The sequence below is a fragment of the Salvelinus namaycush genome, chromosome 10, assembly GCF_016432855.1.
Source record: "Salvelinus namaycush isolate Seneca chromosome 10, SaNama_1.0, whole genome shotgun sequence".
In the NCBI taxonomy this organism is placed as follows: domain Eukaryota; kingdom Metazoa; phylum Chordata; class Actinopteri; order Salmoniformes; family Salmonidae; genus Salvelinus; species Salvelinus namaycush.
Genome location: NC_052316.1, coordinates 16666737 through 16688345, shown reverse-complemented (window position 1 = coordinate 16688345; position 21609 = coordinate 16666737). Strand labels below are relative to the sequence as shown.

The window sequence follows — 21609 nt, the reverse complement described above, 5'->3', positions numbered from 1 at the left end:
AACATACAACAGCTACAGTACCTCACCATAAGCATGTTAGACCCACGTGCAGAGAGGTTAGATATGTGGGAGAAAATAGGACCTCCACCAGAGATAGAGGAGATGCTTCGCTGTACATCACCATTTGCTAGTGATTTACACATCATCATCCTCCCTTCCTTCCCCAACAGAGAGGAGATTCATGAGTCCTATTCTCACCAGTGGGCCACCCATTCTCCAGGCTACGGATGATAAATGCCACACACACACACACACACACACACACACACACACACACACACACACACACACACACACACACACACACACACACACACACACACACACACACACACACTTCAGAGCATTGACTAACCATCCAAAGCCATTCTTCCCATGTTGCTCACAGGAGCTAGTGATGGCGATTGGATGAAGATTTGTGGACTGGTGTCCTTTGTGCTCAAACACCCAGGGCCAGGCAATACCATAAATTGAGATCAGCAGCTGATGGTTGTGGTGCGCCACACTGTTTTAATGGATGGATGATTATGGCATGACATTTCTGCTATCTCGACAGCCTGGTGGCACAAATCCCCAAATTCAAACACATGTTCTCTGACGTGTTGCTTTTAACTACAGAGTAGAAACATTTCCTTAATTATGTTTTCTGTCATTTGCCTTGCTGGGCCACACATTCTCCACAAATATCTAATTTCCATGACATTACAGCAGGGTGCAAATCACGAGACAGCACAAAGACCCTACATCAAATCAAAAATCAAATCACATTTTGTTGGTCTCATACACATATTGTGGATGATAGTAATGTATGCATGAAATTGGAATGTATTATGCAGTTCCTCTCCATGAGAAACATATTCGGTGAATAATAGGTTGATTAAAGCGAGCGCGATGATAGTATCCATTGGCATTTATTTCATCAGATTACTAGAGTGACTTGAAGGAAAATTCCACCCAAATCTATATTTTGGTATTTGTTTCATTAATCCATTGTTGATATAGTTCCAAAATGTTTTGCATGTCAACAATAAAGTTGTCAAGATATATAACTGTCCAAATACCAAAATACAGCTGCTATGATGCAAAAATGAAGTATCCAAGGTACACAGTCAATAACAATGCCCTACTGTAGTCTCTAACAACACATCATGGTAGGATCCCGTCTGAGAACCTGGCTGGACTGGGTGTGTCTTCAGTGCATGTCTCTTTGGTGTGTTTTAAGTTGAGTGTCTGTGCATGTGTGTGTGTGTGTGTGTGTGTGTGTGTGTGTGTGTGTGTTTGTGTGTGTGTGTGTGTGTGTGTGTGTGTGTGTGTGTGTGTGTGTGTGTGTGTGTGTGTGTGTGTGTGTGTGTGTGTGTGTGTGTGTGTGTGTGTGTGTGTGTGTGTGTGTGTCCATGCGTGGGCTCCATGCTTGGTGGAGATGCTAGACGAGGGTGAGGGGATTTATTACCAAACATTAGGAGCACTAATCTGTTGCAGGTGTTACTGGCTGCTATCCCAGGCGGTGCCTGCTCCCTTCCCCAAGAGGCCCCAACATGTGTGTGTGTGATTCTGTTTAGTTGAACATTCTTTAAAAGGACCATGCTATCTTCTCACAATATCAAATGGAACCTCGGAGAATGACTTGATTTCTAAGTGGACCAATCTGTTTCAATACAATATTGATTTAAGATGTGATCGAACATGTCAAGACAGAGGTGGTCACTTCTAATCAATCAGCCAACTCAAAGGAATATCATAGACAGGTTGGACAGAATGGGTTCGAATCCTAGGGCTGCTGCACGCCACAATACTGTGTTAGCTGAGCTGAGCTGACCTAAAGCCCAAGCATTAGCCCGAGGAGCTAACGCAAGACTACAGGTCTCATGCAAGGTTACTTCGCATGCAAGCAAGGTTCACTGAACCACCTCCATTACACAGGGAAATAGTACATCATGATTATGTAATCTACCGGCCCCACCATGTTTTAACCTTCACTTCAACACCCCAAGGTTACATGGAGCTCCCTAGTCTCTTGTAGGGATGGCGCCTGAGGTGCAGTATTTAAATACAGTGGACCACCAAGATGGATTACACTGAGCTGGTAAAAGGCCTGAAGGGCCGCTGGGCTGATGAACAATGACATCAGGACACAACAGGGACCTCCCCCTCCCGGCAGAATGCCACACAGCCTACTGTGACAAGCTAGGACATGGAGTGGTGGGGTAGTAGTTGGAAGGTGGGTGGTAGTGGTGGGGGGTGTCCGCTATGATTTACAATTAAAATATACTAAAGACGAAAAAAGTAAGTGAAAATACACCCTAGAGAACACTAGGCTCATTGAGTACACCAGAGTCCAGCCCAATCATACATCTCTGGGAAAGCGAGCATTAAAATAAGGATTAAACAATACCGTACTACTGAAGTATGGATTTATGCACATTACAGTACACTACAGTACTTGTATTCCATTGAGGGTATATCATGGTAGGGGGATTTGGGGAAGGCCACTCGAGCGGATATAGTGCAGGTGCATCAGTGTCAAGACCAAGAGAGTAAAAAACAGCTTCTATTACCAGGCCATCAGACTGTTGAACAGCCATCACTAGCTGTCTACCATGTGATGCACACTCACTCACACAAAACACACACACACACACACACACACACACACACACACACACACACACACACACACACACACACACACACACACACACACACACACACACACACACCACACACACACACACACACACACACACACACACACACACACACACACACACACACACACACACACACGCTCTCTCTCTCTAAGCCAACGCTGCTGTTCCATGTCATACAGACATTAAACCACTGGACACTTCCCGTTTCACACAGAGTATTTAAATGCTCTATTACCGACATACAGTAGCTCACTCTAATATATCTACTGCTGTACATATCATTCTTAGTATTTCTTGTGTAAATTCTTCCAGTGTATATATGTATTTTGGTTACTCTTACAGTGCTATTTGGGTTGTTAATTGGATTCGTCCCGAAGTTCTTGATTTCTTGTTTTTGTAATTTTACATTTTAATTATTTGTGTACTTGTTTGACATTTTACTGCATTGTTAGGACCTAGTAACACAAGCATTTGCACCCACTATAACATCTGCTAAACCAATAAACTTTGATTTGAGGTTAAAAAAAATCATGCCAGATTTACTATGAGCATGTTTGAATCTAAAATGCCTCATGTCTAAATTCTGCTTAATTTCTTAGCAGCCACTGCCCTCGAGTGGTTGGCATGGGGATTGTTCATTGAGGCAATAAAAAAGGTATCCTGGTGGAGTCTGATCATGCTATGACGCATAGAAACTAAACGTGGGTGCAGCAGTCAGTCTGCTTGATCAGGCTATAAAAAGGTACTACACACTACCTGACATTAACCTTAACCTACCCTTATTGATTACCAGTGTTGGGGAAGCTACTCTGAAAATATAGTTTACCAAGCTACCAATTCCTTCACACTAGAAGAAGTTAAGGTACACTAAAGCTAAGCTTAAGAAAATATAGTTTACTGAACTTTGAAAAAGTAGATCACTACATCCAAACTACTTTGCGATAAATTATCATATGTAAATCTGAAATGTCCTAGACTACAAATTTCAAGAACAGATCACTCTAGAGTCAGATGTTAAGAATTGATAATATAGCCTATTAAACACAAAAAGTGAGAATTAGGCACACAAAAAGGGTTTCAAGTGAGAATTGGGCAGGTATGATGCTGAGAAAGAATTCTTGCCTAATTCACCCATATTTTATTTATTTTTGCAAAAACAGTAGTGTGTAGTTAGCAACATCGCTACATGGCAAAAAAAAGTTATTTACTACTACAAACACTACCAATATTTGAATTTCGTTCAACTCCCACCAAGCTACTGCAAAATGTAATTAAATAACTAGTTGACCTACATGTATGTAGTTCACTACTCCCCAGTACTGTTGATTACATGTGGATATCATTCAAAAGCAATGAGAGAGGTGTTGGACAAAGTTCAAATTGTGACAGAAACATGCAGAAATGTACCACAGAAAAGCAACCAATTATACAAAGAAGAAGACCAACAAGTAACACAGTTTTACATGAAAATCTTAATATATACTGAAATGTTTATCATTTAAAGAACTGTGTTTAAATTATCAATGTCAGAGAAGTTGGCTGTAACAGCATTTTTTTAAATCAACAAATAAGTGTAAACAAAAAGGGAAAAATGTAAAAGCGATTCTATCATAATGTATATTTCAAGCAAATGGTTAATATTTATACAAGTTACGTAAAGACATGTCCCTGAAGTAGGGGGACCAGTCTCTGATGAGACAGCCATAGTACCAGAACCAGGGATAGTAAGACTCTGTCTGTTGCGTGGCTCCAGAAGTGATGATGTGCAGAGCCGCCTCACTGGCCGGCCAGGCTTGGATGTTGGTGATGCCCCTGTAATACAAACAAAGGTGACTATTTGAAACGTGTCCAAGGATAATTGTATTTGCATGTAACAACCATCAATCAGGTCAATCATTAAATCATTGACTGTATTCCAGGTTTAAGTTTACATAATGTAATATTAAACTTGACTGAACTTGGTATCAAAAATAGCTCACCTGACTTTCTCCATAGCTGAGTCTGTATCTATCAGGCCCAGGATGCAGATGGTGATGGACACGTTGCTCCTCTGCATGGCAAGCTCATGCTGCAACGTCCCAAAGAAGCCGTTCAGGGCAAACTTGGTGGACGTGTAGGGAGCCACAAACGGACTGCTCATTTTTCCTGAAGGACCAAAACACTAGCCAATCATAGGTTAAGGGTCACTTAATGGTGCATTTCCATATAGGATTTACTCCAGTGTTTTACCCAAAAGCATCAGACTTTTCTGTTTCCATCTACACGGGCCGGCACCCGTGTCTCACTGGGTCATGTCTCCGGTGGATCTGCTCTCACTTGGTGCCAAAGCCAGGCCACCGGTACTTTTTAGCTGGCATTTACATAACAATGGCTAACTGTGGACATCAACACCTTCTCATAAAGTAAATGTTTCGATGATGCAGAGATGGTTGATTCTGCTCCTCACTCAGCCCTGGCTATGGAAACACAATTTCACTAGCATAACATAAGGGTGTATACACTAGTGTAACACTGGTGTTACAGTCGAAAAGCAGCATTAGAACACTTTGTGTAGAGAGAAGAGCTCTCATTTACCTAACAAGGAGGAGACGACCACAATGGAACCCTTACTCTGCTCAAGGGTAGGCAGAGCTGTCTTTGCCATCTGCAGATAGCTGAGGAAATTCACCTGTGAAAAAGAAATGAAGCAGGAAGAAAGTTAGTCCTGTGTGGCTCCATTGGTAGAGCATGGCGCATGCAACACCAGGGTTGGGGGGTTGATTCCCAAGGGGGGGGGGGGGGCAGTATGAAAACGTATGCGCTCACCACTGTAAGGTGCTCTGGATAAGAGCATAGTGGTATATGTGATATAGCAGTACTTGTGATTAAGTTACCCCACCTGCATTAACCATCTAGTGTGTTCCACATCTCCATCCCACATAGTGAATGGGCTGGATCCTAAGTGATTCAGCACCAGGTAGTCCAGTCCTCCCAGCTTGTCCACAGCAAACTTCACCACTCTCTCTGGGTCAGACGGATTGGCCATGTCTGCTGCTATGTATAGAGCTTTCGGGGCCCCCAACACCTGGCATTTCTCTGCTACCTGCAATACAAGTGAATGTTTGCATAAGGGTAACATAATCATGAAAAACACGTTTTATTAACGTACTGTATGTACAGGATACACATGGTATACCGTCCAATGAAATGCTTACTTGCAGGTTCGTTCTCGACAATGCAATAATAAATAATAAAAGATAAGAATACAAACAAAGTAAATGGCTCAGGAGAATAGAATAAACAGTTTAGCAGAAGTATAATATAGGAAGGCAACATTTATAGTCCAATATTTACACGTATCAGGGAAGGGGGGAATTGGGGGCAAGTGTTTCAATTGTGTAGCATTAGCAATAGTAAATAAGAGTCTGGTAGCAGCAGTTGTGATGTGTGCATAGCATGAACGTGTATGATAGTGTGTGTATGTCTGTGTGGATGTGTGCGTGAGTGAGTGCATGTGTGCTAAGGAGTGGAGAGTCAGTGCAGGTGGTCAGTCCAGTTCAAGTGTTCAGCCTACTGATGGCTTGTAGATACAAACTGTCTCTGAGCCTAGTGGTAACAGACCTCATGCTCTGATACCGTCTACCCGACGGTACCAGAGTGAGCAGCTCGTGGCTGGGGTGTGTGGGGTCCATGATGAGGGTGCAAGACTTCCTCAGGCACCGTTTCGAGTATATGTACTGGGCCGTCTTCACCACCCACTGGAGGGCATTGTCATAGAGTTAAGTGGGAGAACTAATGGCTAGAGACATAGACATTGATGAAAACACCTAATTGAAGTGTTACTGACCTGCTGTAGAACCTTTTCCCTCCTGGCTGTAATAACCACCTGGGCACCAAAGCCGGCGAGGTGATATGCCATTTGTTCACCTATTCCCGCACTGGCACCAGTCACCAGGACCCGGGCACCCTTTAACGACTCTGAAAACCAGCCATATTGAAAGTCATTACAGTAGTCATTACTTCTTACATTATAGTTTGCCTAAATGCAATTCAAAAGGGAAAAACCAAGACAAGGGGATAGAATGGGGACTGTTTAATGTCGACGTAAGGCCGATCAAGAAAACGTGCAACTGATGTGGTGTAAAGTATGTGCTGAATCCTAGACCTGATGGACACATTCCTGGCATCTAACTATCATGACGATATGGATCTTTATGTCTGTCTAGGACTTAGTGTGTAATAATGTACAATGTGGAATCTTTACAGGCACGTGCACAGATAGGAGTCACCCTGTGCCCAGCCCATGCCTCTTTGCCCTCCCACTTGCCAAGTGCCGTTTTGGTTGGGGGTATAATATATACAGTGCATTCGGAAATAATTCAGACCCTTCACTTTTTCCACATTATGTTACGTTACAGCCTAATTCTATAATGGATTAAATAGTTTCCCCCTCATCAATCTACACACAATACCCCATTAAGACAAAGCAAAAACAGGTTATAGATTTTTTTGCAAAAAATTATAAAAATACATTAAATATTACATTTACATTATTTACATAAGTATTCAGACCCTTTACTCAGTACTTTGTTGAAGCACCTTTGGCAGCTATTACAGCCTCAAGTTTTCTTGGGGTATGATGCTACAAGCTTGGCACACCTGTATTTGGGGAGTTTCTCCCATTCTTCTCTGCAGATCCTATCAAGCTCTGTCAGGTTGGATGGGGAGCGTCGCTGCACAGCTTTTTTTCAAATCAAATACAATTTTATTGGGCACATACACGAGTTTAGCAGATGTTATTGCGGGTGTAGCGCAATGCTTGTGTTTCTACTGTAGCTCAAACAGTGCAGTAATATCTAACAACTTCACAACAATACACACAATACACACAAATATAAGTAAAATAATTGAATTATGAACAAATAAATATTTGGACGAGCAATGTCAGAGCGGCATAGACTAAGATACAGTAGAATAGAATAGAATACAGTATATACATATGAGATGAGTAATGCAAAATATGTAAACATTATTAAAGTGACTAGTGTCCCATTATTAAAGTTACCAGAGATTTCAAGTCTATGTATATAGGAAAGCAGCCTCTAATGTGCTAGTGATGGCTATTTAACAGTCTGATGGCCTTGAGATAGAAGCCCTTTTTCAGTCTCTTGGTCCCAGCTTTGATGCACCTGTGCTGACCTCGCCTTCTGGATGATAGCGGGGTAAACAGGCAGTGGTTCGGGTGGTTGTTGTCCTTTATGAACTTTTTGGCCTTCCTGTGACATCGGGTGCTGTAGGTGTCCTGAAGGGTAGGTAGTTTGCTCCCGTTGGGCTGACTGCACCACCCTCTGGAGAGCCCTGCGGTTTGCGGCCGGTGCAGTTGCCGTACCAGGTGGTGATACAGCCCGACAGGATGCTCTCAATTGTGCATCTGTAAAAGTTTGTGAGGGTTTTAGGTGGTATGCCACATTTTTTCAGCCTCCTGAGGTTGACGAGGTGCTGTTGCGCCTTCATCACCACACTGTCTGTGTGGGTGGATCATTTCAGTTTGTCAGTGATGTGTACGCCAAGGAACTTGAAGCTTTCCACCTTCTCCACATTGGTCCCGTCGATGTGGATAGGGGGGTGCTCCCTTTGCTGTTTCCTGAAGTCCACAATCATCTCCTTTGTTTTGTTCACGTTGAGTGAGAGGTTATTTTCCTTGCACCACACTCCCAGAGTCTCGTCATTGTTGGTAATCAAGTCTACTACTGTTGTGTCGTCTGCAAACGTGATGATTGATCTGGAGGCGTGTGTGGCCATGCAGGCATGGGTGAACAGGGAGCACAGGAGGGGGCTGAGCACGCAACTTTGTGGAGGTGTTGTTTCCTACCTTCACCAACTGGGGGGCGGCCCCTCAGGAAGTCCAGGACCCAGTTGCACAGGGCCTCAAGGTTAATGATGAGCTTGGAGGGTACTATGGTGTTGAATGCTCAGCTACCGGTCAATGAACAGCATTCTTGCATAGGTATTTCTCTTGTCCAGATGGGATAGGGCAGTGTGCAGTGCGATGGCGATTGCATCGTCTGTTGATCTATTGGGCCGGTAAGCAAATTGAAGTGGGTCTAGGGTGTCAGATAAGGTGGAAGTGATATTATCCTTGACTAGTCTCTCAAAGCACCTCATGATGACAGAAGTGAGTGCTACGGGGCAATAGTCATTTAGTACAGTTACTTTTGCTTTCTTGGGAACAGGAACAATGGTGGCCATCTTGAAGCATGTGGGTCAGCAGACTGGGATAGGGAGAGATTGAATATGTCCGTAAACACTTCAGCCAGCTGGTCTGCGCATGCTCTGACGACGCGGCTAGGGAGCCATGCGAGGGTTAACATGCTTAAATGTCTTACTCACATCTGCCATGGAGAAGGAGAGTCCACAGTCCCACGTTGGTGGCACTGTGTTATCCTCAAACGGGTAAAGAAGGTGTTTAGATTGTCTGGAATTAAGAAGTCGGTGTCTACGACGTGGCTGCTTTTCCCTTTGTAGTCCGTGATTGTCTGTAGACCCTGCCACATACAGTACGTCTCATGTCTGAGCAGTGACTCCAGTTGTGACTCCAGTTTTGAATGTTTGATTGCCTTATGGAGGGAATAACTACACTGTTTGCATTCGGCCATATTCCCAGTCACCTTACAGTGGTTAAATGGTCCGCGTGATCAAAACAATCTTGAAGCGTGGATTCCAATTGGTCAGACCAGCGATGAATAGTCCTTAGCACGGGTACCTCCTGTTTGAGTTTCTGCCTATAGGAAGGGAGGAGCAAAATGGAGTCATTATCAGGTTTGCCAAAGGGAGGATGGAGGAGGGCCTTGAAGGCATCCCGGAAGTTGGAGTAGCAGTGGTCGATTGTTTTAGAACTTTGGTAGCATTTTCAAGTTTCTCCAGAGATGTTCGATCGGGTTCAAGTCCGGGCTCTGGCTAGGCCGCTCAAGGACATTCAGAAACTTGTCCCGAAGTCACTCCTGCGTTGTCTTGGCTATGTGCCTATGGTAATTTTCCTGCTGGAAGGTGAACCTTCGCCAGTCTGAGATCCTGAGCACTCTGGAGAAGATTTTATTCAAGGATCTCTGTACTTTGCTCCGTTCATATTTTCCTCGATCCTGACTAGTCTCCCAGTCCCTGCCACTGAAAAACATCCCCACAGCATGACACTGCCACCATGCAACACCGTAGTGATGGTGACAGGTTTCCTCCAGACGTGGCGCTTGGCATTCAGGTCAAAGAGTTTCTTGGTTTCATCAGACCAGAGAATCTTGTTTCTCATGGTCTGAGAGTCCTTTAGGTGCCTTTTGGCAAACTCCAAGCTGGCTGTCATGTGCCTTTTACTGAGGAGTGGCTTCCGTCTGGCTACCATAAAGGCCTGATTGGTGGAGTGCTGCAGAGATGGTTGTCCTTCTGGAAGGTTCTCCCATCTCCACAGAGGTACTCTGGAGCTCTGTCAGAGTGACCATCGGTTTCTTGGTCACTTCTCCGACCAAGGCCCTTCCCCCCTGATTGCTCAGTTTTGCCGGGCGGCCAGCTCTAGGAAGAGTCTAGGTGGTTCCAAACATCTTCCATTTAAGAATGATGGAGGCCACTGTGTTCTTGGCAACCTTCAATGCTGCAGACATTTCTTGGTACCCTTCCCCTGATCTGTGCCTCGACACAATCCTGTCTCGGAGCCTCAGGGCTTGGTTTTTGCTCTGACATGCAATGTCAACTGTGGGACCTTATATAGACAGGTGTGTGCCTTTCCAAATCATGTCCAATCAATTGAATTCACCACATGTGGACTCCAATCAAGTTGTAGAAACATCTCCAGGATGATCAATGAAAACAGGAAGCACCTGAGCTCAATTTCGAGTCTCATAGCAAAGGGTCTGAAAACGTATGTAAATAAGGTATTCCTGTTTTATTTTATTTTAGAACTTCGCAAAAATGTCTAAAACCCTGTTTTCGATTTGGTATTATGGGGTATTGTGTGTAGATTGAGCAAATCAAGTCAAAATGAAATCAAATGGTATTAGTCAAATGCTCCAAATACAACAGTGAAATGCTTACTTACGAGCCCCTAACCAACAATGCAGTTAAAAAAAGATTAAGAAATAAAAGTAACAAGTAATTAAAGAGCAGCAGTAAAATAACAATAGCGAGACTATATACGGGGGTTACCAGTACAGAGTCAATGTGAGGGGGCACTGGTTAGTTGAGGTAATATGTACATGTAGGTAGAGTTCTTAAAGTGCTATGCATAGATGATAACAACAGAGAGTAGCAGCGGTGTAAAAGACGGGGGGGGGCAATGCAAATAGTCTAGGTAGCCCTTTGATTAGGTGTGCAGGAGTCTTATGGCTTGGGGGTAGAAGCTTTTTAGAAGCCTCTTGGACCTAGACTTGGTGCTCCGGTGCCACTTGCCGTGCGGTAGCAGAGAGAACAGTCTATGACTAGGGTGGATGGAGTCAATTTTTAGGTCCTTCCTCTGACACCGCCGAGTATAGAGGTCCTGGATGGCAGGAAGCTTGGCCCCAGTGATGTACTGGGCCGTTTGCACTACCCTCTGTAAGTGCCTTGCGGTCGTAGGCCGAGCAGTTGCCATACCAGGCAGCAATGCAACCAGTCAGGATGCTCTCGGTGGTGCAGCTGTAGAACCTTTTGAGGATCTGAGGACCCATGCCAAATCTTTTCAGTCTCCTGAGGGGGAATAGGTTTTGTCATGCCCTCTTCACGACTGTCTTGATGTGCTTGGACTATGTTAGTTTGTTGGTGATGTGAACACCAAGGAACTTGAAGCTCTCAACCTGCTCCACAGCAGCCCCGTCGATGAGAATAGTGGCATGCTCGGTCCTCTTTTTCCTGTAGTCCATAATCATCTCCTTTGTCTTGATCATGTTGAGGGAAAGGTTGTTGTCTTGGCACCACACGGCCAGGTCTCTGACCTCCCTATAGGCTGTCTCGTCGTTGTCGGTGACTAGGCCTACCACTGTTGTGTCATCGGCAAACTTAATGATGGTGTTGGAGTCGTGCCTGGCCATGCAGTCATGAGTGAACAGGGAGTACAGGAGGGGACTGAGCACGCACCCCTGAGGGGCCCCTGTGTTGAGGATCAGCGTGGCGGATGTGTTGTTACGTACCCTTACCACCTGGGGGCGGCCCGTCAGGAAGTCCAGGATCCAGTTGCAGAGGGAGGTGTTTAGTCCCAGGATCCTTAGCTTATTGATGAGCTTTGAGGGCACTATGGTGTTGAACACTGAGCTGTAATCAATGAACAGCATTCTCACATAGGTGTTCCTTTTGTCCAGGTGGGAAAGGGCAGTGTGGAGTGCAATAGAGATTGCATCATCTGTGGATCTGTTGGGGTGGGTTTCAGGGCTTCTGGGATAATGGTGTTGATGTAAGCCATGACCAGCCTTTCGAAGCACAAGGCTACAGACGTGAGTGTCACGGGTCGGTAGTCGTTTAGGCAGGTTACCTTAGTGTTCTTGGGCACAGGCACTATGGTGGTCTGCATAAAACATGTTTACTCGGACAGGGAGAGGTTGAAAATGTCAGTGAAGACGCTTGCCAGTTGTCAGCGCGTGCTCGCAGTACATGTCCTGGTAATCTGTCTGGCCCTGCGGCCTTGTGAATGTTGACCTGTTTTCAGGTCTTACTCACATCGGCTGCGGAGAGCGTGATCACGCGGTCTTCCAGAACAGCTGGTGCTCTCATGCATGTTTCAGTGTTATTTGCATCGAAGCGAGCATAGAATTAGTTTAGCTCATCTGGTAGGCTCGTGTCAATGGGCAGCTCTCGGCTGTGCTTCACTTTGTAGTCTGTAATGGTTTGCAAGCCCTGCCACATCCGACGAGCATCAGAACCGGTTGAGTATGATTCGATCTTAGTCCTTTATTGACGCTTTGCCTGTTTGATGGTTCGTCGGAGGGCATAGCGGGATGTCTTATAAGCTTCCGGGTTACAATTCTGCTACTTTAAATTGTCAGCTCTAGCCTTTAGCTCAGTGCGGATGTTGCCTGTGATCCATGGCTTCTGTTTGGGGTATGTACGTACGATCACCGTGGGGATGACGTCATCGATGCAGTTATTGATGAAGCCAATGACTGATGTGGTTTACTCCTTAATTCCATCGGAGGAATCCCGGAACATATTCCAGTCAGTGCTAGTCTGTGCTTCCCTTCGCTTGTGGACTTCAGTGCACAACAGCATTGTCATTTCCTGTCACAACTTGTGGACTTGTTTATGTGTTGCCAACGTTACTTTGCTACCTGCCAACTTTACAGTTTTTACTTTTTAATTACTTGGACGCTTTATCTGGACATGGCTCTACAGGACCTCCACCAGCCGAAGCTAAGTAGTAACATTAACATTGTGCCTTCTAATTGCAGTCGCTGCACTCATATTATACAGGAGAACGATCGCATAGTGAGGATAGCCGTGCTGCAAGCCCAGCTTCAGACGCAATCGTTAGGCAAGGGTAATTTAAGTGTAGGAAAGGATGAAACAGCGTCTTTGCCACCAACAAGCACAGATAGTAGTATAAATCCCCTCACACTTCTGTAAGGAAATGCTGTAGGAATACTCAACCGGTGTCGCTCATTCAGCCAACAGAAACCAACATTAAGCAACGAGTCGGAGTCAGAGGCCAAACCTTCTCTGGTCTCTCCTCCACCCGTTACGGGGTCTGAGATGCCGAAGCCTCCCACCATTGGCTCTGACAAATTGAAAACCCTAGTCATTGGCGAATCATCCAGCGATCATACGCTGTTTACCAGGGGGCAGGGCTACTGACGTTAAGGCTAATCTGAGGATGGTGCTGGCTAAGGCTAAAACTGGCGAGTGTAGAGAGTATAGGAATATTGTTATCCACGTCGGCACCAGCGATGTTAGGATGAAACAGTCAGAGGTCACCAAGCGCAACATTGCTTCAGCATGTAAATCAGCTAGAAAGATGTGTCGGCATCGAGTAATTGTCTCTGGCACCCTCCCAGTTAGGGGGAGTGATGAGCTCTACAGCAGTCTCACAACTCAATCACTGGTTGAAAACTGTTTTCTGCCCCTCCCAAAAGATAGAATTTGTAGATAATTGGCCCTCTTTCTGGGACTCACCCACAAATAGGACCAAGCCTGGCCTGCTGAGGAGTGACGGACTCCATCCTGGCTGGAGGGGTGCTCTCATCTTATCTATGAGTATAGACAGGGCTCTAACTCCTCTAGCTCCACAATGAAATAGGGTGTGGGCCAGGCAGCAGGCTGTTAGCAAGCCTGCCAGAATAGTGGGGTCTGACATTAGCACAGTCAGCGTAGTCAGCTCAGCTAACCCTATTGAGACCGTGTCTGTGCCTCGATCTAGGTTTGGCAAAACTAAACATGGCGGTGCTCGCTTTAGCAATCTCACTGGAATAAAGACCTCCTCCATTCCTGTCATTATCCAAAGAGATTGTGATATCTCACGTCTCAAAATAGGTCTACTTAACGTTAGATCCCTCACTTCCAAGGCAGTTATAGTCAATTAACTAATCACTGATCATAATCTTGATGTGATTGGCCTGACTGAAACATGGCTTAAGCCTGATGAATTTACTGTGTTAAACGAGGCCTCTCCTCCTGGTTACACTAGTGACCATATCCCCCGCACATCCCGCAAAGGTGGAGGTGTTGTTAACATTTACGATACCAAATTTCCATTTACCCCCCCAAAAATGACTGCGTTTTTGTCTTTTGAGCTTCTAGTCATGAAATCTATGCAGCCTACTCAATCACTTTTTAGAGCTACTGTTTACAGGCCTCCTGGGACGTATACAGCGTTGCTCACTGAGTTCCCTGAATTCTTATCGGACCTTGTAGTTATGGGCGATAATATTCACATTTTTGGTGACTTTAATATTCAAATGGAAAAGTCCACAGACACACTCCAAAAGGCTTTCATCGACTCAGTGGGTTTTGTCCAACATGTCTCCGGACCTACTCACTGCCACAGTCATACTCTGGACCTAGTTTTGTCCCATGGAATAAATATTGTGGATCTAACTGAGGAACTAAATTTAACCTTGCGTAATACTCTAGATGCAGTCGCAACCCTAAAAACTAAAAACATTTGTCATAAGAAATTAGCTCCCTGGTATACAGATACCCGAGCCCTGAAGCAAGCTTCCACAAAATTGGAATGTAAATGGCGGTACACCAAACTGGAAGTCTTCCGATTAGCTTGGAAAGACAGTACCGTGCGGTATCGAAGAGCTCTCATTGCTCGATCATCCTATTTTTCCAACTTAATTGAGGAGAATAAGAGCGATACAACATTTATTTTTGATACTGTTGCAAAGCTAACTAAAAAGCAGCATTCTCCAAGAGAGGATGGCTTTCACTTCAGCAGTGATACATTCATGAACTTCATTGACGAAAAGATTATGATCATTAGAAAGCAAATTATGGACTCCTCTTTAAATCTGCATATTTCTCCAAAGATCAGTTGTCCTGAGTCTGCACAACACTGCCAGGACCTAGGATCAAGGGAGACACTCAAGTTTTGTAATACTATATCTCTTGACACCTTCAAGCTGCATACTGGACCCTATTCCAACTAAACTACTTAAAGAGCTGCTTCCTGTGCTTGGCCCTCCTATGTTGAACATAATAAATGGCTCCCTATCCACCGGCTGTGTACCAAATTCACTAAAAGTGGCAGTAATAAAGCCTCTCTTGAAAAAGCCAAACCTTGACCCAGAAAATATTTTTTAAACTAATCGACCTATATCGAATCTCCCATTCCTCTCAAAAATGTGTGAAAAAGCAGTTGCTGCCTTCCTGAAGACAAACAATGTATTCGAAACGCTTCAGTCTGGTTTTAGACCTCATCATAGCCCTGAGACTGCACTCATGAAGGTGGTAAATTACCTTTTAATGGCGTCAGATCAAGGCTCTGCATCTGTCCTTGTGCTCCTAGACCTTGGTGATGCTTTTGATACCATCAATCACCACATTCTTTTGGAGAGATTGGAAACCCAAACTGGTCTACACGGACAAGTTCTGGCCTGGTTTAGGTCTTACCTGTCGGAAAGATATTAGTTTCTCTCTGTGGATGTTTTGTCCTCTGAGAAATCAACTGTAAATGTCGGTGTTCCTCAAGGTTCCGTTTCAGGACCACTATTGTTTTCACTATATATTTTACCTCTTGGTGATGTCATTCGGAAACATAATGCTAACTTTCACTGCTATGCGGACGATACACAGCTGTACATTTTGATGAAACATGGTGAAGCCCCAAAATTGCCCTCCCTGGATACCTGTATTTCAGACATAAGGAAGTGGATGGCGGCAAATGTTTTACTTTTAAACTCAGACAAAACAGAGATGCTAGTTCTAGGTCCCAAGAAACAAAGAGATCTTCTGTTGGATCTGACAAATAATCTTGATCTACAGTCGTCTCAAATAAAACTGTGAAGGACCTCGGCGTTACTCTGGACCCTGATCTCTCTTTTGACGAACATATCAAGACTGTTTCAAGGACAGCTTTTTTCCATCTACGTAAAATTGCAAAAATCTGAAACTTTCTGTCGAAAAATGATGCGGAAAAATTAATCCATGCATTTGTCACTTCTAGATTAGACTATTGCAATGGTCTACTTTCCGGCTACCAGGATAAAGCACTAAGTAAACTTCAGTTAGTGCTAAACACAGCTGCTAGAATCTTGACTAGAACCAAAAAATGTGATCATAATACTCCAGTACTAGCTTCTCTACACTGGCTTCTTGTTAAGGCTAGGGCTGATTTCAAGGTTTTACTGCTAACCTACAAAGTATTACATGGACTTGCTCCTCCCTATCTTTCCGATTTGGTCCTGCCGTACATACCTACACGTACGCTACGGTCACAAGACGCAGGCCTCCTTATTGTCCATAGAATTTCTAAGCAAACAGCTGGAAGCAGGGCTTTCTCCTATAGAGCTCCATTTTTATGGAATGGTCTGCCTATCCAAGTGAGAGACGCAGACTCGGTCTCAACCTTTAAGTCTTTATTGAAGACTCATCTCTTCAGTAGGTCCTATGATTGAGTGTAGTATGGCCCAGGGGTGTGAAGGTGAACGGAAAGGCTGATTCAGCCACGACAGAGCAACGAACCGCCCTTGCTGTCTCTGCCTGGCCAGTTCCCCTCTCTCCACTGGCATTCTCTGCCTCTAACCCTATTTCGGGGGCTGAGTCACTGGCTTACTGGTGCTCTTCCATGCTGTCCCTAGGAGGGGTGCGTTACTTGAGTGGGTTGAGTCACTTACGTGATCTTTGTCCGGGTTTTGCCCCACTCGGGTTCGTGCCGTGGGGGAGATCTTTGTGGGCTATACTCGGCCTTGTCTCAGGGTAGTTGGTGGTTTGAAGATATCCCTCTAGTGGTGTGGGGGCTGTGCTTTGGCAAAGTGGGTGGGGTTATATTCTGCCTGGTTGGCCCTGTCCGGGGTTATCGTCGGATGGGGCCACAGTGTCTCCCGACCCCTCCTGTCTCAGCCACCAGTATTTATGCTGCAATAGTTTATGTGTCGGGGGGCTAGGGTCAGTCTGTTATACCTGGAGTATTTATCCTGTCTTATCCGGTGTCCTGTGTGAATTTAAGTATGCTCCCTCTAATTCTCTCTCTCTCTAATTCTCTCTTTCTCTCTTCTCTCGGAGGACCTGAGCCCTAGGACCATGCCGCAGGACTACCTGGCCTGATGACTCCTTGCTGTCCCCAGTCCACCTGGTCATGCTGCTGCTTCAGTTTCAATTGTTCTGCCTGCGGCTATGGAACCCGCTACCTTGTCCCGGACCTGCTGTTTTCAACTCTCTCTCTCTACCGCAGCTGCTGTCTCTAACTCTGAATGATCGGCTATGAAAAGCCAACTGACATTTACTCCTGAGGTGCTGACCTGTTGCACCCTCTACAACCTCTGTGATTATTATTATTTGACTCTGCTGGTTATCTATGAATGTTTGAACATCTTGGCCATGTACTGCTTCTACATCTGCATTGCTTGCTATTTGGGGTTATAGGCTGGGTTTCTGTATAGCACTTTGTGACATTGGCTGATGTAAAAAGGGCTTCATAAATACATTTGATTGATTGATTGATTAATCAGCTGTCTGTGACCAGGTAAAAAAAACTCTTCAACTATTGTCTTTCTGTCTCTTTCAGTCAACTACTCTCCACATTGTATGCACTGCAGTTATAGCTAGCTGTAGCTTATTCTTTCAGTACTAGATTCATTCTCTGATTCTTTGATTGGGTGGAAAACATGTCTATTCATGCTTAGTGCTTAAAGAGTTCTGGACCAAGGCGGCATCACATCCGTCTGTGATTGGGAGTCCCATAAGAGTCTATTTTTTGCCTTAAGTAACCTGTCTTATGTACAGCAAATGTAACATATCATGCTAATTAGATTTTCCCCCACTATTTTGTTGCATTACAGGCTTATTCTAAAATGGATTAAATATGTTTTTCCCCTCATCAATGTACACACAATACCCCATAATGACAAAGCCAAAACAGGTTTTTAGACATTTTTGCAAATGTAATAAGAATAAAAAGCATAAACACCTTATTTACATAAGTACTCAGACCTTTTGCTATGAGACTTGAAATTGAGCTCAGGTGCATCCAGTTTTCATTGATCATCCTTGAGATGGTTCTACAACTTGATTGGAGTCCACTTGTGGTAAATTCAATTGATTGGACATTATTTGGAAAGGCACACACCTGTCTATATAAGGTCCCACAGTTGATAGTGCAGGTCAGAGCAAAAACCAAGCCATGAGGTCGAAGAAATTGTCCGTAGAGCTCGAGACAGGATTGTGTCGAGGCACAGATCTGGGGAAGGGTACCAAAAAATGTCTGCATCATTGAAGGTCCCCAAGAACACAGTGGCCTTCATCATTCTTAAATGGAAGAAGTTTGGAAGCACCAAGACCCTTTCTAGAGCTGTCCGCCTGGCCAAACTGAGCAATCGGGGGAGAAGGGCCTTGGTCAGGGAGGTGACCAAGTCACTCTGACAGAGCTCCAGAGTTGCTCTGGACAACCATCTCTGCAGCACTCCACCAATCAGGCCTTTATTGTAGAGTGGCCAGGTGGAAGCTACTCCTCAGTAAAAGGCACATGACAGCCCACTTGGAGTTTGCCAAAAGGCACCTAAAGAACTCTCAGACCATGAGAAACAAGATTCTCTGGTCAGATGAAACCAAGATTGAACTCTTTGGCCTGAATGCCAAGCGTCACGTCTGGAGGAAACCTGGCACCACCTGTTTTGCAGCGGCAGGGACTGGGAGACCAGTCAGGATCAAGGGACAGATGAACGGAGCAAAGTACAGAGAGATCCTTGATGAAAACCTGCTCCAGAGCTCTCATGACCTCAGACTGGGGCAAAGGTTCAACTTCCAACAGGACAACGACCCAAAGCACACAGCCAAGACAACGCAGGAGTGGCTTCGGGACAAGACTCTGAATGTCCTTGAATGGCCCAGCCAGAGCCTGGACTTGAACCCGATCGAACATCTCTAGAGAGACCTGAAAATAGCTGTGCATCAACGCTCCCCATCCAACCTGACAGAGTTTGAGAGTATCCGCAGAGAAGAATGGGAAAAACCTGTTGTTGCTTTGTCATTATAGGGTACTGTGTGTAGAATGATGAGGGAAAAAACAAGCTTAATACATTTTAGAATTAGGCTGTAAAGTAACAAAATGTTGAAAAAGTCAAGGGGTCTGAATACTTTCCAAATGCACTATATATTGAGTTAGAAGATAATTCATATAATAAAGTAATTTTTTATTAACTTTTTTCAGTTTGAGCACTTTCCCCCTGAAAGGTATGTGCACGACCCTGGATCTACATGAGTAGAAACAGTGGGAACATTCATTATGGGCCACAGAGAATTAGTACTTTAAAAATGTATGAATCAAGTTAATTGTTAGATTGTGTCAGATTTTGCTGCTTTCTGGTTATGAAACAAGCCCAAGGCTAATTTGTGGTGAGAAACAATTTTACTGCACATGAAAAGAACGTCACGCTGCTTGCTTGGCGCTGATTCGGGTCACACCACCAGAGAGGAAGAAGAGAGGTCCAACTCAGCGGAAAATCTGTCTCCTTCCAGCAGATGACGTTGTTCCGCCCACCAAAAAATGAGTTTTTGTATGGAGGTTCAATGAGAGTGTCGAACTTGGTCAACAACAAAAAATGTATTGCTTATTTGCTACGTGAGGTTTATTTAATTGAATAGAAGTGTCATAATGCATAGGTTGTAACGACTGATATAAGTAGGACACGTGACATCCCCGCAACTTTGAGAAAAAACCCTTTATGTTGGAGTTGTCTCAAGATGGCTATACATATTCACGGCATGACGCTAGTGGCATAGCATCTCTCCATTGAATACAGGCGGTTGATGTCAACAACCCTCATCGAATATTCAAAAATATATTAAAATACTAAGATGTCTCCATCAATCCAAAGAAAGGAGAGGCGGGAGCTAGAGAGCCCACCGTGCTGCTTTGTGGACAACTCCCATTGTTAGGATGAAGTGACAAGTATCTTGTCACTATATCCATAATATTTGACTATAGTGATAGCTTACTCTATCTAGCCTGATGATCACTACTACGGGATCCACCCTAACCCAGTTATGAGTGGAACGACGTAGTAGGCTGTAGTTCTGTATCATTCCAATTTCACACAGTTGCCTCTTCTAAATCATATTCAGGCATATGGTCACCATATTACTGTATGTGTATTTTATTGTACTCTATTGCACTCAATAACCCTGAAAGTTGCATTGGAAAAGTGTTTGGGAATTCATTCACATAAGGTTGGTTATCAATGACTGCATGCATTACTCATCACTTATAATCTGTCTTGACAGGGAAGATAACCAAAACTGTTCAACCTGGTTTCACATTCTTTACATTACACCAGTATTGGTTTGGATTTAAACATGTAAGTAATGAGCAGTAGCGGTGCGGGTCAAATCACTGCGGAAGCCAAGCCAATTACAACCTACAGAGCATTCAGAAAGTTTTCACACCCCTTGACTTTTACCACATTTTGTTACGTTACAGCCTTATTCTAAAATAGATTAAATAATGTGCAGCGACGCTCCCCATTCAACCTGAATGAATTTGAGAGGATCTGCACAGAAGAATGGAAGAAACTCCCCAAATACAGGTGTGCCAAGCTTGTAGCGTCATACCAAAGAAGACTCGAGGATGTAATCGGTGCCAAAGGTGATTCAACAAAGTACTGAATAAAGGGTCTGAATACTTATGTAAATGTCATATTTCTGTTAATTTTATTTTATACATTTGCAAACTTCTAAAAACCTGTTTTTGCTTTGTCATTATGGGGTATTGTGTGTAGATTGATGAGGGAAAACAATTTAATCAATTTTAGAATAAGGCAGCAAGGTAACAAAATGTGGAAAAAGTTTAGGGATATGAATACTTTTCGAATGCACTGTATGTGTTGTGATAATTGCGTTGTTTGCTCTAAAAGCTTAATTTATACACGTTTTTACCGTGATATATAGGTCTTAAGACAGAGACAGTAAGAAGACAGTGGCAGAATAAATTCAACCCCACATTTGTTTTTTCACAAAACAGGCGCTGCCTCCACTATTCCAGCACCATTTCAACATCATCAAATCCCCTCTGCTTAGTATAGTACAGTGACAACTAAAATATACCAAAAACGATTTAGTCCAATCAACGTAAGCTAAATATGACGTGGCTGTCCATGGTTCTGATTTCTGTGTGTGTGTGTGTGTTTGTGTGCGCGTTCGTGCAAGTAGAAAAACATGTTGACTCACCCTACTAGCCAATGCCATGCTGCTCTCTTTCATGTTGACGAAATGGTCTATCACTTTGTCATGCAGTACACTCTTTTATTTTTTGTTGTCCTAGGCTACCTGGCTAAAATGCTTGCTCGCTAAACTAACTTCCATTCATGGACAACGTTAG

The 21609-nt window shown here is 44.1% G+C and overlaps 1 protein-coding gene across 1 annotated transcript; it reads right to left on the bottom strand.

Annotated features, from left to right (window-relative positions):
- Positions 1–3775: 3775 nt before the first annotated feature.
- LOC120055190 (hydroxysteroid 11-beta-dehydrogenase 1-like protein) lies at positions 3776–6932 on the bottom strand. Its single transcript, XM_039003111.1, has 6 exons — positions 6917–6932; positions 6475–6605; positions 5527–5730; positions 5223–5316; positions 4628–4793; positions 3776–4460 (listed from the first exon to the last, which is right to left on the bottom strand). Exons 1-6 carry the CDS (start codon positions 6930–6932, stop codon positions 4283–4285), a joined length of 789 nt encoding a protein of 262 aa, XP_038859039.1. The 3' UTR covers positions 3776–4282.
- Positions 6933–21609: the final 14677 nt, after the last annotated feature.

What these genes read in the sequence shown, in the direction of transcription:
- LOC120055190 (XM_039003111.1), bottom strand. An exon ending in GGTCGTCTCCTCCTTGTTAG is followed by an intron (nt 4,794 to 5,222) that starts GTAAATGAGAGC and finishes TTGGTCCTTCAG; the next exon opens with GAAAAATGAGCAGTCCGTTT. An exon ending in TCAGCTATGGAGAAAGTCAG is followed by an intron (nt 4,461 to 4,627) that starts GTGAGCTATTTT and finishes TTTGTATTACAG; the next exon opens with GGGCATCACCAACATCCAAG.